The sequence below is a fragment of the Thamnophis sirtalis genome, unplaced genomic scaffold, assembly GCF_051295495.1.
Source record: "Thamnophis sirtalis isolate CommonGarterSnake01/CBP01778 unplaced genomic scaffold, rThaSir2_p1.2 scaffold_1, whole genome shotgun sequence".
In the NCBI taxonomy this organism is placed as follows: Eukaryota; Metazoa; Chordata; class Lepidosauria; order Squamata; family Natricidae; genus Thamnophis; species Thamnophis sirtalis.
The window spans coordinates 19332647-19351867 of NW_028261381.1; the positions used below are offsets into that span (position 1 = coordinate 19332647).

A 19221-nucleotide genomic window follows, 5' to 3' on the forward strand; every position below is an offset into this window, starting at 1 on the left:
TAAGTACTTAATTATTAAATAGTACAATATTAATATAGTACTACTTAGCAATATTGATTAAAGGCCAAAAGTTTTTAATAGCAATAATATTTAGACTCAGGGTAGATTTGATTTAAATCTCTGTCCTGCAGTGGCTCCTCCTCTGACCCACTGTTGACTTACTGACAGTCCCATTCACTTTAATGGGATGGCTGGTGATGTGGCAGTGACACAGCAAGGTGAGGGACATGGCAGGCAGCAGGTGAGTGGATACCCGCTAACAGGAGCTGCCATAATGGATCTGAAATGACAAGTATTCTTTAATATTATATTTATAAGCTGCTTAGAAGGTTTCACTTTTATTTTTCCTGCTTGCCCTTCCTCCTCACCTTTACAGCCTGGTGCAAATGTACAAATACATTTCTCTTTAAACAATCATACAGTTTGTACTGTACACAGATTTGCAGAACATTGAGATAAAGGAATATTCCTGAACTTTGTTTTATGAATTACCTCATGGTTACTGTAAAGCTGTGTATCTCCTGGTTATTGTGTGGATCAATGGTAGGATTCAAAAATGTTTACTACTGCTTCTATGGGCGTGGCTTGGTGGGTGTGGCATGACTTGGTGGGTGTGGCTTTGGACATGACAGGGGAAGGATACTGATTAAGGATACTGTAAAATCTCCATTCCCACCCCATTCCAGAGGAAGGATACTGTAAAATCTCCATTCCCTCCCGATCTGCTAGGACTCAGGAGGCAGAGGATAGATGGGGGTGGGGCAGTTAGAGGTGGTATTTACTGTTTCTTCAAACTACTCAAAATTTCCATAACTGGTTCTCCAGAACTGGTCAGAACCTGCTGAATACCATCTCTGGTGTGAATGCATCAATGCAGTGCATATTATCTCAGATTGAAGAGCTTGGATTTGACCAAAAATGTAAATATTGCAGAATACACAGCCTAATCAGTGGTGGGTTGCTAACCAGTTTACTACCGGTTTGCTTGTGTGCATGCGCAAAAGTGTTCGGGCAGATGGGCAGAGCCTCCCGCCGCCACCACTACTGGTTTGGCTGAACCAGGCCAAACCGGCAGCAACCCACCTCTGAGCCTGATGCTACATAACTAAGCTCTATTTCATGCTGAATAAACTAAATTATTAATGTATCTTAAATACAAAACCATCTTCATTTATATTTTTTTACTCCAAAACTATTTTAATAAAATATATTTGATAAAAATTTAAAAAAAATCTGATTTAAATTAAAAAAAAATTATTTTTTTTAAACCATCGATTTTTATCCACCCCGTGTCAGTCCTGCAGCCATCTTTTCTTTTGGATCTTTCGCCTGCCACACTTTCTGTTATTCTACTATGCATTTTCTGTTGTGGGAAAATGGAAGGGGGATTGTACGGAGTTAGTAACATAACAAAATTCTTTCTAGAAAGCCAAGGTCAACCTTTGTCTTTGCACCTCTGCACCTGACCGGAACTGGATGGTGGAAGCTGCCAGTATGGCAGTGGAAGATTGGTCCATATAATGGACTTGTGGGTGTGGGGCAAGATGTTGAACTTTCAACTGTGTGGGAAAACCGGGAAGCCTTCAGATTCGGGTTTTCCCAGATGTGCCAACATGGCTCTCTTAATAAATTGGAACTTTGAGGAATCCTTTGCCTCGAACTCTGATTTATATTTGGATGCGATTTGGAACCCTGACACTCTGCTTAGACTTATATACCACTTCACAGTGTTTTACAGTCCTCTCTAAGAAGTTTACAAAGTCAGCATATTGCCCCCAACTATCTGAATCAATCTTGAGCTGGTGAGAATCAAACTACCGAACTTTGGGCAGTTGGCAGTGAGCAGAAGTAGCCTGCAATACTGTATTCTAACCACTGTGGCACCACAGCTCTTAATGAATAAGATACTGATTTTAATTTTGCTTTTTAATAGTTGCAGTACTTCTGGCTCAAATTCTAAAATCTGAGATGCAGAGAATTTATGGATCTGTGGATCTTTTAATATCTATAGATAATAAAATCTGCTTTTGTCATTTGTCCCTTGCTGTAAACACCTCTGATTATTTCAGTAGGATAAATGGTCTCAACTTAATCCAGTAAGAAAAAGGGTGATGTAGTTGCAGATACTGTATGGTATAGATGTTTTCTGATTTCTACCTTGGTTTTGTTTTATGTAAGAGAAAAAGTGAAAAGATTCCTTTAAGTGTTGGTGCCAATTATATATGAAAACATGGATGACTGTTTTATTTCAGTGTTACTAATATGTTGATGATTTAATTTAGGCAGTGAGTTAATATACGTTTGTTTAAATTTTGAAGCTAGCAGGCAAGAGCCTTATCCTTTTTTGTTTGTTTTCTTCAGTAATTTCATGGCATTTCGGATTATAAGAAGAGATTTTCTACTTCATGGAATTATCCATATGGTTCTTTTAGCAAGATGAAAACCATTTGCTCTTTTTTCCCCCCAGAATGTTTTTACTTCCTGAACTTTTTATAAAAGGTGACCTCTAAATGATTATATTTAAAAAGAAAATGGCACATCAGCACACTCCGTATCTTTTTGAAAGGAAAAGAGGCATATCATTCTTTCTCTATTATACATTTTTTGGGGAAAAGGTTTAATGGTTTACTTAACCAAAGTATGGTTATCCATGGTCTGATCCTGCCTAGCATTTTGAAATTAGTCAAGTCAATCAGTTCAGAGGTATTCTCTTAAGTAGAAGAGATGGGACTTCAGCATGAATAAATTTAAAATCCAGTCTTTCTGCAGCTATCCATACAGCCTTATGAAGTCTACATTGGTTTATTAAAAGCTGAACTTTTAATTAGCTAAATTAAAATAAATCCTATAATATTCAGTATCCTCTAAGATGAAGGAAAGTAACAAACTAAACTTTTTCTTAATTCAGTTAGTAATTTATTAATGTTACAGTATTGTATGTCTTTCCTGCAAGGCCACAACTTGTCTTATATAGGCTCTTGTCTCCCAAATTTTCCCATAACAAAAACTCTCTGGCGTGGTTTGGGTTGAGACATATGATTGGCCCAGAATCACTCAGTGAGCTTTCATGGCTGAAGATGACTGAAATCTGGACCTGATCCCAATAATTAAACCATTAAACCATAGTTCTTTTTTTTTAAAAAATGTGGCCATATAATAGAGGAAGAATAATGTGCCTCTTTTCCTTTCAAAAAGATGCAGAGTGCGCTGATATCCCATTTTCATTTTAAATATAATACTTTGGAGGTCACCTTTTATAAAAATAATATCCATCAACCTTTCTTATATTAAGATAGATGGAAAAATGTCTTTGTCCTTAAGAAATACTATCTAGAGGAGAGAGAGGTAACTGCTTTTGAATGACTTTTGCTAGTATAGCAAAGTATTAATGAAGTGATAGATTTAAACTCATCTGGGGGGAACTTATTTGTTTTCATAGATTAAAAAAGATTTGCTCGTTTATCCTTTGGAAGTTTCATTTTCTTTATAACTGTTTCTTATAAATGTTTGGCACTTTCTAAAATATTCTCTACCTCCATCTATTTTTGTTTGTTGGCACTGATAAGACATATAAAGATCATAACCATAGTCAATCAAGCTGTCTAAAAAAATAAAATTAAATAGAAATGGGGGGTCTTGCTTCAAGATTATATTTTGATACAGGTAAAAAAATGACATGTAATGCTGGCTCCCTGTTAATGAATTAAGAGCCTGACTGCACACTTCATTGCCTCTTCCTAGAGCAATTCTTCCCCCTTTTAGACAAGGATATATAGGAGTGGCATTAAATTTTACATAAATTTGTATCTGACAAATATTTTTTTTATCTCATCTTCCTGTATAAATGTTCAAGATGACCAACAACTTACAAAAGATAAAACCAAAACCAAAATTATTACAATTTAAATTAACAACCAGCTCAGAAAAATCTTTATGGTGGTATATGACTAGGCAGTTCATAACTGTCGTAGAAGAACGACACAAATATGATGATTTTTGCCTTTAAAATACAAAGTGTTATTTTAAAGGTATTATTGAACATGAATGGGAGCCAAGCATATCTTAGTGCCAGTGACATTCTTTCTCAGCTCTGCAATTGAAAAAAAGTTCTGTCTAATCAGATCATAGAATGCAGCCGCGCGAGCGATCGTGGGTGCACCTCGGTTCACCCACGTAACACCTATCCTCCACGAGCTGCACTGGCTGCCTATTGGTTTTCAGATACGCTTCAAGGCGCTAGTCGTCACTTATAAAGCCCTTCATGGTATTGGACCTGGGTACTTGAGAGACTGCCTGCTGCCAATTACCTCCAATAGACCGATCAGATCCCACAGATTAGGCCTCCTCCGAATTCCATCCGCCGGCCAATGCCGACTGGCGACTACCCGGAGGAAAGCCTTCTCTGTGGCTGCTTCGACCCTCTGGAACGAGCTCCCCGTGGAGATTCGAACCCTCACCACCCTCCAGGCCTTCCGCAAAGCCCTTAAAACCTGGCTGTTCCGACAGGCCTGGGGCTAAAGAGTTTTTGCCCCCCTTCTCGAATGGTATGGTTGTCAATCCCACTGACAAACATCAAAACATCAGGAAGATATGCTAATAAACTATATACCGATAGATATTACAGAAGTTTAATAAAAACACCATTCAGAACCCTTCATTGAGGGAGATGGGCAGTCTAGAAACATGAAATATAAATACAAATAATGTTATGACAATCAGATCCTTTTTTAAGGATTAAAAAAGTTACGATCTTACCGTGTGCAGATATCCCCTGTATCTTTAAACTTGGAAACACTGTGGCATCCAACAAAGGAGATGCAGATCTGTTTCCAGTTAGTATCCTACCAGTGATCTGAGGTTTACCATAATATAGAAAGAAATCCCTTACAGGTCAGATCAGATTTATAGAAATGTTGGATAAATACTTTAATTGGTGCTCATAATGATGCTACAGTTATAGTAAGAAGCCATAGCTCAATGGTAAACATTTCATATGTTAAAATCTTCCAGGATCACTTATTGGCATCTCAAGATAAAACCAAAAAAGATTCTTATTTGAAACTGAGGTTTGCTGCTAGTTAATGGAGGCAACACTGCAATAAGTTGAATATTTGAATAACCACCCAGAATAAGCCACCCAAAGTTGCCTTATTGGTAAGATGGACAGCATAAATTTAATAAATGAATAAAAGTGAACAAAAGCTCTAACAGTCTCATACAGTAACTCGGTATCCAGATAATCACATATAAGCTATGCTTCCTTGAATAAACCACACTTCACTGGGTGTACACAGCAAAGCTAAGACATAAATCACAAATTTACTAAACACATTGGTTGGGTTTACCCAGACACTATGCCAGAGGCAGTTAAGCTATTTTGTGGTTTAGGACAATATATGACTTGTCCAGATAGTATAAGGCAACTATTTACTAGGGCTTTACTGCAGCCTACAGATTTAACTCTAAAACATGCCTTCAAATGTAGAGAAATGCAACTATTATAACTATGTGCAATTCTTGAGAGTGAATATGTTTTGCCAGCATTCCCTGCAGCTTCAGAGGTGTCAGCCCTTAAGATAGACCAGGTCAGAAAACACTTCAGCAAATACTGTCGCTCTCCTTTTTTGATAAGAACTATAATAAAAGGTTCTGGAGAGCTCGACAGTTTTTTCCTTTCTTCCCTTCCTCTTACACTAAAGATTATTTTTTTTCTCACCCTTCTCTGTTTTCCTAGGCTAATATGGTTGATGCGTATTTCCTTCAAGACCATCTCTTCAAGAAGGGAGCAGTGTGGTTTTGAGAAATGTCATGACTGCTTTACAAAGTTGCTGGCAGGTGTTACATATGCACACTTACTTACTTCCAAAGCAGCTTTCTGAAACCAAATGTAAAGCACTGAAGAAACCCGCTATCTCTATTTCAATTAATTTTTTAATTTGGCGAGATCTCATTTGCAGAGAAGTTCTAGGGAATAGGCTAAATAGGGAGACAACGCTACATGATCAGGAAACAGATTTATTTATTTATAGTTTTTTTTATCCTGCCTTTATTACTTTATAAATAACTCAAGGCAGCAAACATACACAATACTCCTTCCTCCTCCTATTTTCCCCACAACGGCAACCCTGGGATATTGATGTATGAATGATATTACTTGTAATTAAACTAGTGCTGTTTTACAATGTATTCCCACCATCCCTTACCAAGTTCCCTTCAGGAGATATGCTGGTTGGGGATTCTGGAAATTGCAATCCCAGCTGATCTGGAAAGCACCAGGTTAAGTAAAGACGGTACATAGTTTCATTAGAGCTATACATACACACTGCTTTCTGAATCATGCACATTCATTTAATTAAAAACAGTTAATAATAGCATAAGCTCTAAGTTCCTGGCTCAGGTTTCAATTCAGCAGCAAACGCACTAAATAGCTTTACTCTGTCTCCTAAAAAGGTCATTTGAAAATTGGAAAAATGACAAGAGACTTTGGCATTCCATCAACATAAGCACCCTTATCCTGCTTGTCTCAGAATTTGAGACTGACAGATGAACAAATGAGTACATGTAATAAACCAAAACACTGGGCTACTACTACTTGTCATGTTTATTTTTAAGAGTATTTCTTGCAAATAAAGTTAATGCCTAAGAGAAATGTGTTAGTGTTTAGAAAGCTAGCTTTATATTGACTTTCGTTAATGAAAATAATTTTCCTCTCCACAAATACATCACAGGGAGGTGAAACGGACTCTATCTTATATCCAAGAGGACCACTATCAAAACCCTAAAGATTGCTTACAACGAAGAAAGCTAGCATCTCATACAGTCTCATTAATTAGATTTGTTGAAAAGCAAAGTTTAGGTTTCAAAAACTTGGTACCCAACTATGAGTACCTTAGTGGTGGGCTGCTACTTGGTTGGACCGGTTCAGGAAAACCGGTAGTTGTGGTCACTTGCTGGGCTCACCCACCCACCCCTGTGCTATCCTTTCCATATATATCTAACTTTCTGGCTCGTTCCCCCTCACCCACACTGCAGTAACAGAGTTGGAAGTGACTTTGGAAGTCATCTAGTCCAATCCCCTGCTCACACAGGAGACCTATACTAGGGATTCGAATCGCCGAACTGCGGATCCCTCTGATCGACCCAGTTGAGTTCGATGCTGCGTCTGCTGTACTCACCAGAGCTGCTTGAGTAGATTAGTTGCATGTTTGAAGCTGTGTTTCAACCCTGAAGTGGTGGGCTGAAACAAGTGGTGGGAGCGCACTCACAACCAGCGAAACGGTTGTTCATGTAAGTGCAGCCCACCTCTGGAGTACCTCATTTGTTAAGAGCAATAAAGCAGGGTCTCTGCGATGCCTCTTGTCTTCTTTCTAGTAGCCTCATGGCTTTGAGGAAATGGTGTGGCCTGCTTTTATGAAAAGGAAGGGATGTACAGATATTCTGTCCCTATTTGTCGGTGCCTTCAAGTCATTGTTGACTGTTGGCAAATGCCTGGGCTGGCTCCTGCAGTTTTCTTGGTGACATTTTGGAAGAGATTCACCATTGCTTTCTTCCCAGTGCTGTGTGTATCTGGCCCAAGGTCTCCCATCTGGCTTTGTGCTTAAGGCAGGTTTAGAACTCACAGTCTTCCAGTTTCTAGCCTGTTGCCTTAATCATTGCATCAAATTGACTCTGCTGCTATATTTGCCACCTCCCTTCACAGACTCATTTAAAAAAAATCATAATTGCACCCTTCCCCTCCTCTATGGCAGGTCCAATATTAAAGTGGGCATAATAGCCCTTCTGGATACTTGCTTGTCTTCCCTTGTCTATTTCAGAGGAAGACATGAATATTGCAAGGAAGACAGCTTATGGACCTGTCTTACCCTCCCTCAAGAATAGACACCAGATGATCAGGATAGGAGCAACAGTGATAGGGAGGGGATAAGTCGAAGCAGTGGTTCTAATCCTGATGATACTTGTTACTCTGCTGACATCAGTGATTGATAGTGGAAAGCAAGGATATGGTGCTTTTCTACAGGCAGCATTTAATTCATAGTGACTTAGGACATGGAACATTGTATACACCAGACCTTCTATGCTGAGAAAATACTAGAATATGGGTTTTGGTAGTTCCACAAGTATTGTCAAAACAAGTAATGACTTATGTCAATGAAGTTTATTGAAGTCTTGGATTTTTATGGTAAAATTCAGTAACATCTGTGAGTTCATTGTTAGTTGGTGGTCTTTGCCGAGGTGGCGCAGTGGGTAGAGTGCAGTACTGCAGGCCACTTCAGCTGACTGCTAGTTCTGCAGTTCAGCAGTTCAAATCTCACCGGCTCAGGGTTGACTCAGCCTTCCATCCTTCTGAGGTGGGTAAAATGAGGACCCGGATTGTTGTTGGGGGCAATATGCTGACTCTGTAAACCGCTTAGAGAGGGCTGAAAGGCCTATGAAGCGGTATATAAGTCTAACTGCTATTGCTATTGCTATTGCTATTAATATGTTATAAAATCCTAATTCATTCCCGAACTGCCAATATTCAAATTATAGTTTTGGTTAGTCTTTCAAGAATAATACAGGGAAGTGTTAAATGGTGACAAATATAAAAAGGAACAGGAATGAGGAAAAAACTTATTTAAAATGCAGTTTTGAAATTAACTAGCAGTCATGAAAATTAACAAGTGCATCATATAAAATAGCTATATTTTTGTATTTATTATTATCTTTTATCAATAGGGAGGAAAATCATTCCAGTGATGTATTTGGGTCTTTAAATAGTTTATGTTGTGTTTTAAAATATCCACAAGATGTCAGTGCAAGCATTCCTACAAAGATTGCTTTTAGCAGATTTAACCATTTATGGTTGGTATATTTCACCCTATGTCTTTTCTCTTAATGATTATTTGAAGAAAACAGGTTATCATTCAAGCTGTGACCTATTTTACCTATTTTATTCTTCTTTATTTCTATCGTTGACACTACTAAGACTTTTAACTTCAGATATGTGGAGCAGAGGAATTTACATTTTGGTTATATTTTATAAAACACAGATATATTGTTTACAAACCTATTTATAATTCATTTTTATATGTGTCCAATCTATTTTTTTGTATAAAAATAGGAAGCGCTAATCTACAAAACTACTGCAGAAGGAAACAAAGTTTAGCTAATCAACTATGACACATTTATGTAAATGCAATAATAAATAGGGCTGTGGTATTACTGCATTTTAAAATCCCCTTTTGTGTTAATCTGTATTAATATCAACAGGGCAACTTCAGTTATGAAAAATAGATTGGGACTTCTGATATAAATGGTTAGCTTAGGCGACAGCTATGCCATGCAAACATAGCCAGCATTCTACAGAAATTCAGCTACAGAAAATGAGGAGATAGCATAACTACAAAAATTGTCCGATGGTGTAATTGCAGATATCACAATTAAATTCCAGTATCCAAAGGATTTTCTGCTGGTTTTCTCCAACCCCCAAATTTATCTGTGTATTTATATAAGTTGTCTATCATTGTTTTGCCCATCATGCTGGGAGGGAGGGGGTGAACAGGGAGACCACCAAGCAAATATTTCTTTGAGTAGTACAGTTGCTCATGACACTTAGTCTCTTAACCTTGGGCTATTGTGGAGTAAAAAAAAAAAAACCCTTTTATTGGTTGGTTCCATGGGTGGGTTCCTCCCGGTTCGCACCGGTTCGCACGAACTGGTTCGTCGGTGAACCCGGAAGTAATTTAACTTCCGGGAATGCCGGTACCGGTCCTGGCCCCTGTCGCTGCAAAGCGCCCTTTTGCCGGCATGTCGCAGCTCACTTGCTCATTCCCCCGCCCATCCGCAGCTCGCTCCCTCGCTCCCCCGCCTGTCCGCACTAAGCCCAGCCTGCCGCTCACTGATTGTCTGGAATCCAGCCAATCAGTGAGTGGGCTGGAGGCGAAGCAAAGCTTTTTTCGCGCTTGACCTCCATTTGAAAATTCCCTTCGGCCTTCGCTTGCTGCTTCCCCCTCAGGTAAGCAACAAAGCCCCAGCAGCGGGACTCGGGAGCTTCGGGTGGGTGGCAGTGGCCCAGCTTTCATGAGGGAAGGCCTCCAGGCCTTCGCTCACGAAAGCTGCGGGCTTGCGTGCACTACGCGGCCGAAGCTGGGGGGGGGCGGTAGCGGCGGCGGCATTAGTGGCGGCGGCATTAGCGGTGGCGGCAGTAGTGGCGGCGGCATTAGCGGCGGCGGCAGTAGTGGCTGAAGGGGGCGGCGGCCTAGCTTTCGTGAGCTAGGCTCGCGTGCACTACACGGCCAAAGCTGGGGGGCGTTAGCGGAGTTAGCAGCGTTAGCAGCGTTAGCGGCTGAAGTGGGGGGGGCGGTGGCCTAGCTTTCACGAGGGAAGGCCTCCAGGCCTTCCCTTGCGAAAGCCGTGGGCTCGTGTGCACTACGCGACCAAAGGCGGGTGGGGGCGGCGGCATTAGCAAGCCACTCCCATCCAGTCACATGTGTAGCAAGCCACTCCCACAAAGGAGGCCACGCCCACTGAGTAGGTTCGAACAATTTTGAAACCCACCGCTGGTTGGTTCTATATGTCTGTCCAATAGACTAGCCTCACCCAATTTACTGTAATATGTTATGCAGATAAGGCCACTGAATTACATAGCCAACCATAGCCTACTATGTTATGAATACCTAGCCTTTAATTTATGGTTCATTTTACCATGTGAACCTTGAAAACTGGGTTGAATAAGTCATGATAAAGTTATCCATGGTTAACAGTGCTATGTGATCACAGTGTCATTGCCTTAAATATGTGGTTTTCTTTCCCATAATTAAAAAAAAAGAAAATCCTTTATCTCTTTCCATTTTCCTAGATATTTGAATGACATCCTAGTGATTTTTCCTTAAGAAATGTGAAAATCATCCAGCTTGCATTATCCACAATTTAGAAGCAAATATAAAAATACTCATTTCATTTCATGTTGTATCAGAACAAAAAATGTGTGATTTGTACCTAAAATAATCTGCTTTTTATGATATTAAATCATTAAAAGGATAATTTATACAATTACCATTTGTAATAAGTTTTAAAACTATTAGCTTAATATTTAAACCAGATGTACTGCAAAATATTGTGTAAGTATATTCAGTTATTTGGTATTAGTTATTTTCTTTCTTTTTAAGAATCTCTGACCTGCAGTAACCTAAGCTTTTCTATAGAATTAGCTGTAATTGCCTTTAATTAAAAAATCAGCATCAAAATATTACTAATGCAATAGCTATTTTATTTGGTATTCTAAATAGTTTTTATATATAAGGATTTGAATAAGCAAATGGAATATGCTCTATTGATCATATAAAAAGGGAAAATATTAAAAAAATCTTTTGCAGGTTCCTTTTTTGGTAGAATTGAATGAAAACAGTAAGGATGAGAGATCCTTTAGACATACCCCAGGAAAGTTTTCGCAGGGTAGCATTAAAGGTTTCATTGGCATTATTTATATTCCCATACTTTTAAAATAGGAAAAAAAGCAACACAGTTACCTCCAAAATGTGCTTTAAATGATCTACAAAGATTGTGTGAAACAAATACAGAAAGTGTAAGGTGACTAGACGTCCCGATTTCAGCGGGACAATCACGCTTTATAACAATTTGTCCCGTGTCCCAGGCCGTTTTTAAAAAGTCCCGATTTTCTGACTTCATGTTGTAAGCCCAGTGGATTTGCTTAAGAAATCCTAACCGGAGCAAGACAAAAGACACCCTGTCTAATCCCTCTCTCTGTCTCAGTACTTTCATTGAAGATATTAAAATGTTAAAGCAACAAAACTGATCCCCCCGGCGCCCCTTTTACTCACTTTTATAAGAAAAAATGACCAAGTACCATAGAGCTCCAGGAAACACTTGGCTAGAGAGGGAAGCGACTGTTACTTCCTGGATTTTCCAGAGGGGAGGGGCACGGAGTTCGGAGGGCTGCTCCAAAATGGTGGCAAAGTTTCTTTGAAAAATATTTCCCTGACTAATTTCACCATTTCAATTTGCTCAGTTCTTTGTATTAACATCTACATCATTCTGGGTTGACTTGTACTGCAAGCCTGCTGGTAAGTGAGCTGGGTTTTTTTATTTTCTTTTTTTAATGTATTTTAAAATAATATTTTATTTATTGTGCATAGGATTTTTTAAAATTCTGTGTGGATTCTTTTTTTAAATTGTCTTAGACTATTTAAAAAAAAGATTCTATCCAAAATAAATTGAAGTGAAACCATTTTTAAAAATGCTATGCACAGTACTTTGAAATATATTGTGCATAGAAAGAATAGTTTGAAATGTTTTACTTCAATTTATTCTGTGTGGATTCTTTTTTTAAATTGTCTTAGGCTATTTAAAAAAAGATTCTATCCAAAATACAAAATACCAGCTGCAGTTATTCACTTAAGAACTGTGGCAAGAAAGGTGGTATAATGGGCTTAGTGACCAAAGTTACAATGGCATTGAAAAAAGTGACTGATGACCATTTTTCACACTTAGCAACCGTTGCAGCATCCTCATGGTCACGCGATCAAAATTTTGATATTTGGCAACAGATTTGTATTTATGATGGTTTCAGTGTCCTGGGGTCATATAATCACCTTTTGACAAAGTCAAATGGGGAAACCAGATTCACTTATGTTACTAACTTATCAGCTGCAGTTATTCACTTAAGAACTGTGGCCAGAAAGGTGGTATAGTGACCAAAGTTACAATGGCATTGAAAAAAGTGACTGATGACCATTTTTCACACTTAGCGGTCATTTTCACACTTAGCGACCATTGCAGCATCCTCATGGTCACGTGACCCAAATTTTGATGTTTGGCAACAGTTACAATTTATATTTGTAAATTGAAGTTATGTTGAAATAAAAAAAAATATTACAATACTATTTTTGCGTTGTATGAAAATTTTTGTTGCTCCGTATAAAATTTTTAATCAACACACACACACACACACACCCCGGTCAAAGGTGTCCCTCTTTACCAATCTGAAAATCTGGTCACCTTAAGAAAGTGTAATATTTAAAAGTTACAAAAAGTTTCTTAAAAATAAAGCTTACATTTAAGAACAGAGAATGTACTACACTCTCTGATCATTTGCTTTTCTGGGTTGGAGGACATCATAGCTGATTGTCAAGTTTACCATTTTCTAAAATTGTTGTATTTTGTAATATCAGGGCAACAATTTAAAAAGTGATTTTTTAAATCAATATTGCATATGTAATGTATAATATAAAGAAATAGGCTGTATTGTACATAGTATTGTCTACAGTATCTAGTATTTTAGATTCATACAGTTATTATTTAGCATATAGCATACAATATCAGGGAAATCTACACATGTAGACAATCAAGGCATTCCTGATAGCCTACAATGCTAGTTCATTCTGCACTCATGCAGTGAAGAAGATTCATTCAATGCTAGACTGGGCAAAGTCAACAAGAAAGTAAATGCCTTTTTTGTTTTTATTAGGGAATGAAAAGGGAAGGGAGACTAAAACAATTGAACTGCAAACAGTTTATAGATGTGACTGGCAGGCCAGATAAAAAGACAAAGTTTAGATTATATTTATAGATTTTGGGAAAGATAGAGTATCATATATAAAAAGAGCAAAAGTTCAAAAGGGAATAACAAAATAAATATCTCTCCTTCCAAGTCAACCTAACAAATTCCAAAACAAAACCAAGAGATTAAAAACAGGAAAGCAATATTACTATACATCAAGGACTCCACAGGCTAACTTTGAATAAATAAAATTTTCTCATGTCAATAAAAAATAGCCTGTTGTTCACCACTCAACCGGCTTCAATTTTGCATATGTGGAAGTTAAACTGCAACCAGGTTTGAGACTGCAAAGCATCTGGTATCTGAATTGCATTTAAATGTTTTCAAAGTGTTGGAATATGTGATTTGGTTTGACACCTGAAATTGATTTTACTGTGAACATTTAATTCAAATGGGCCTTCAATCAAATCTCTTTTCAAATTGAATCATTTTGACACTTCACATAGCCCAAGTGTGTTTGATTTATATTCTCCAATTTTGTCTTTGAAAAGTAGGTTACTGAGAGCTAGGCCTAAGATTACCAGTGAATGACATAGGAAAGTGAGTCTCCCTGTTTCTAATCTTTTGTTCTAATCAATGTACTGGATGCCAGTTGTCTCATTAATTATGCCTTCTAAGTATAAATGTTAAGGTTATATGGGGATAATGTTTGTATACAACACCAGAGAACTGCCAGTTACCAAGAAGGGAAGTTTGTAGTCTATGTGATGAGGGAACATGATGTATCCCACTACATATTATTGCTTTGGATTGAATAGGAGATGAACAGAGGAAAGAATGAGGATAGGATCCCACACAATGATACTGCAGAAGAGAACTATGCCCCATTGCATGTTATTACACATGAACCATACTACCTATTGTAAAAAGGTTGGCTATTGTTGCTCTGTTAGAAACAACTCTTAAGCAGAGTTCTCCAAGATGAAATTCTGAATCTCTAGTTTATTCAGCTGTTTACAACTTAATACACAAATTTGGGAGTTGCATAGACCTGTCTAGTTTTATACTCTATATCAGTGATGGTGAACTTTTTCGGCACCAAGTGCCCAAACCAGAATGCATATGTGCCAGAGCGCCGGAAACCCAAAGATCAGATGGCCAGTGCATGCGCCCACAGAGAGGACTCTGCGTGCCACCTCTGGCACGTGTGCCATAGGTTCGCCATCATGTCTCTATATTCTTTTTATAATCTAAAGTCACAATATCAAATTCAAATTGATATTCTAAGTGGAAATTGTATTTGAGAAGAAGTATGCATAAATCCTGTTGACTTGATAAGCATTCAGTATCATTTAGATCAGAGGTGGGAAATGATGGCCCTTTTATGACTTGTGGAGTTCAATTCCCAGAATTCCCAAGCTGCTTCAGGAATTCTGGGAATTGAAGTCCACAAGTCATAAAAGGGCCATCGTTCCCCACCTCTGATTTTAGATAGTAGCACCCGGCACTTTAAGATTCTATTAGCAAAACTGGCCAAATCCCTTTCTCCTGCTATCTAAAATGCAAAGATGGGGAGGAGAAGAAAGAGAGAGGTTGAGATGAGAAGGTAAGTTGCTAAACATGGAAAATATTTTTTTAAAAAACTATTAAGACTTGGGAATAGTGAGTAAAAGTTAAGCATGAGACAAGCAATATTTTTGACTTTGGAGCTGCATTTTAGAAAGAAGATATTTTTGCCCCAGGTATCTGACATTATTAGGTATAGAATCCCTGGCTCAACCCTGAGGTACATACTATATATTCACTTCTATTGGATTACTGGATATGTGTGATTAAACAATTGTGTCTTTTCAGGCATCTGTAGTTTTAAAATGCTAAATTGATATAATAAGCTGGATTTACTTATTGTGATGCTTATAATTGGGGGGGGGTGTAGAAGAGACATTAAAATTTACAAGGCGCTTTATTCCAGAATAAATAAGATATTGGTATATTTGAATCATTGAACGCACTGGTCACACTCACGCCTAGTTTAGCAAAGGGGGAAAAGTCCTAATACATCACGTGGTGAGGCCTTGAGTTTGACACCCCTGCAGTAGAAGAAAGAGAGAGAAAAAAGAAGGCTACGATTTATTAAGAATAGATAATAGATAAATCAGATCTGTTAATTTAAGGTGGCAAGTTGAGTGATTTAATGGAGAAAATTTCATCAATAAATACTGAAAGAGATGAAGTCTGGAGAAAATAGTAGGAGACCAAGACAGCTCATTAGTTTTCCTATGGAAGCTAGTAATACTTGAAGTAAAGAAAGAGGACTAAGTACAGCATGAAATGCAGAAAATAATTTCAGAATTTGGCCTGTATTGTAATACAAGTTAGGAAGATAAAATACTAGGAAGGACAGTTGAAATTTAAATGAATAAGAGCAGTTAGATAGTTTGATTTTTCCTTAGCATAGGCTTAGCAACTTGGGGACACAGACCAAATGCAGTCATGAACATACACGTCAAGTTTGCTAGAACAGTGGAGCATTGGCTGAGGGGATAAAAGTAAAGAAAAAGAAGTCTAGGAAGAGGTCAGAAGTTGGAGATAAATAATGGAAATAAACCTCAAGAAAGATATTATTAGATTGTAGGTCACAGTACAAGCAAGATGTTGAGTGGTACAAACAGTGAGATGGGGAGGATGTATTAAAAGTGACAGTGTGATGTTCAAACAAGAAAAAAAATCCATAATGGAAAGAGCTAAAGAGTGCAGTTCTGAAAGATCAGTGGAGTGACCATGGCAGCAAGTGGAAGAAATGAAAAGTGGGTGCCAGTGGTGGAAATGTAACTTGAAGACAAGAGGTAGCTAGATTTTTTTTTCTTGAAGATTGAAGTCACAAGGGAACAATCTGGATGTGTTATGAAAGAAAGCAAAAGCTAACAACTCAGACAATATGGAAGAAAAAGCCCAGGAGAATGACATAGCAACAAAGCACTGCCAGGGAGAATACAAAGGCACAGAATGACTGCCAAAGATTTAAGAAGCAATCAAAAGCTGAAACATACAGGTGGCCTCCAATTTCCCTTCTGTTTGTTGGTTTCTAGGGAAAAAAAACCCTACAAAGAGCTCTGATAGGAGAGCAGCAGTGAGGGCAGTTTCCAAAGAGAGGGCATCTTTTGGTGTCGAAAGAAATCTGCTACAGAGTTAGCCTAACTGTTTTGTGCAAAGACATCATGAGCTGAAGCAGCTGCAATGAATGAAAGGTGGTGGATGAGTGACTGTCACAATGCTAGAGGCAACAGGGAACAGGCTGAGACAAGGGACTAAGGGGGCAAAATGATTAGAAATCTTGGGAGAACAAGAAGCGACCTACATCAAAAGAGAAAAGAGCAGTAGGGCAGAAAGTAAACATTTTAAAGGTGCAGGTCTAAAGCGTCAGATGCCTACATTTACACAGTCAACAATCCATAGTGGGAGTAGAGTTTTCCATGTCCATTTATGTCTTTTGAGAGGGGTGTGGGGAGGCTTTCAGGCTATTTTATGGCAGCAGGATATAAACCAGTGTTTCCTTTCTGAGCATGTGTTGTGCATTTTCATATAAACAAGGGGGAGAAAAACCCACGGTCAACATGTCATTTTTCATTTCTAAATCAAGCCCAATAATACATATTAACATATTGACTATGAATGCTCCCTCTCCCTGTGGAGAATTTAGCTCTAATTTTAACACTCACACGCTTTTAGGAAGATTATTCTTTATGGTTTGAAGCTATCTCTGTAGAGCCATTTCGCAATAATCTGCCTTGCTGGAGTCTGATCACTGCAGTTGATTCCATGCATTGATAATGAAGCCTGAAGATTGTTCGTTTCTCAGTATAAATCCACTCCGAAGACCTTCTACTTTAACAGTGCTGTGTGTGTATATTTCAGTACAAGTAAATGTGTGGAACTAAAATTGCTGCAATTTCTTTACAAATGACTCAGTATGCTTGTCCTTCCCTAAAATGCTGCCAGCGTGTAAAGGATTTTCAATGAGCAGTGCAAATAAGCCAGCAGTGGAGAAGGTTTGAAGCTGCACTGGTATAACAGTTTCCTGGCACACAGATGATCAGGGCTGGAGATCCAGGTCTCTATAGTATCCAACCCATCTTCTGTTGCTGGTCACAAATTGGAAGTTTTGAATTTCTAGCCTGGTTTATTTTACAAGCTGGATATTTAGCACGGCAGTACCATCATGTGGAATGGACTTCCTAGCAGAGGTGAGCAATGCTTTTTAAAAAAATATAAACATTATTATACTCATGAATTATACTCATTTCAAAATGAGATGCAGCCTTGTAATCCTCACATGTTTGGAAGCGGAATTTTGTTTGTTATCTATAGCAAAAGAACACCAAGGCTAAAAAAAAAATTATGGGAAAAACAGGTTATTATTTTTCTGATTATAACTAATCATGCATTGCAAATGCAATTCTATGTAATGGGCTGTCTCTTCTATATTGCTGGTGTAGTATTTATTACCAGAAGAGACTATCCTGGCAGAACAGTTATTATGCATTTCAAATACATTAACACACATCTATTGATACAATATGACAAGCTGATGATTAACTAATGAGGCTAATTAATCATCAGTGTGATTATATACTTGTGGTCAGGAAACAAACTGCAGAGCATAAAATCCTATTTATGAAAAGCTTGACTTGAACTATAAATGGCAAATGTGTCTTTCAGCTAATAAAGTTAAAAGCAAAAGCAATATACTGACATGATATGTATCTGATTTTGTCAGTATTAAAAAGATATGACCTGTCAGATATGGGACAACCTCTAGTAATTTGTTTGCAATGTTAACTTGTTTTATAAGAGGCATAAAATTCCTATAACTTCTGCCTAACAACACTTTAATTAAATATGACATTTAAACGTTGCAAATCTTTTCTAAAGACCTGAATACATTGCTGGTAATAATCTCTGGAATTCACATTATCAGTCCCTTAAGTTTAAAAACAACATGTCAGAGGATTAAGTTATGTTTACATGCCTAAAAAGTTCTGCCCAATCATTTCAGTTTGTAAATTATTCACCAAATCTTGTTATTTGCTTGCTTATAGTTGAAATGGCTATTCCTCTTTGGATATTTGTTTTAGGGATGGGTGGTAATATCCAATAGGAAAGAAAAATCATTTCTTGTTACAGAATGAATAGTGCTCTGCAGTCCTTCCATGAGAACCTAAGCCATCTCATGCCTTTTGCTGTGAATTTGTTCACAAGGCAGTTGTTTTTATAGCTTTCAACCCCAGAGTTATGGAAGAGAATGTATATATGTTTGACAGAAGATTCGAGAATTTCTATTTACTAACAGTACATGTAAAGCATGGCTAACCAGCAGAAAACCTATTTCTATTTAGCCAATCTGTCTTTGCAAGTCCCAGGGCCACTATCTTGCTAGAAGCCACTGTGTGCTTTTGAAAGCATGAAATTAGTTTCATATACTGAGCACATGGTTTCTCATTTAGTAGTTCTTTTTATGGAAATGGCCAATTTATGGTTCACTGCCAGAACTTTTGTCTTCTGTCAAAGCTGATAGCTTCTGCTAAGGTGTCCATGAGAGATACTAAAAAATGAAAAGAGTTAAATGGAAAAGGGAGAAAACCCTAATTAGAACTAAGAAAGGTATAATGGATTTGCAGATTTATTTCAGAATATTATTTGGATATGCCTTTTTTTCTCACCAA

The 19221-nt window shown here is 37.9% G+C and overlaps 1 protein-coding gene across 2 annotated transcripts in view; it reads left to right on the plus strand.

Moving 5' to 3' along the window:
* ZNF385B (zinc finger protein 385B) overlaps window positions 1-19221 on the plus strand; it is a 234601-nt gene that overhangs the window by 57591 nt on the left and 157789 nt on the right. Inside the window, exon 1 of one of the 2 annotated variants that reach the window (XM_087708358.1) lies at window positions 17558-17742. The exons of the other annotated variant lie outside the window; for it this stretch is intronic. Within the exon in view, the coding sequence (XP_087564484.1) occupies window positions 17718-17742 (25 nt within the window). The 5' untranslated portion in view covers window positions 17558-17717. Of the gene's footprint in view, window positions 1-17557; window positions 17743-19221 lie in introns of those variants that run through there. 2 annotated transcript variants of the gene reach the window in all.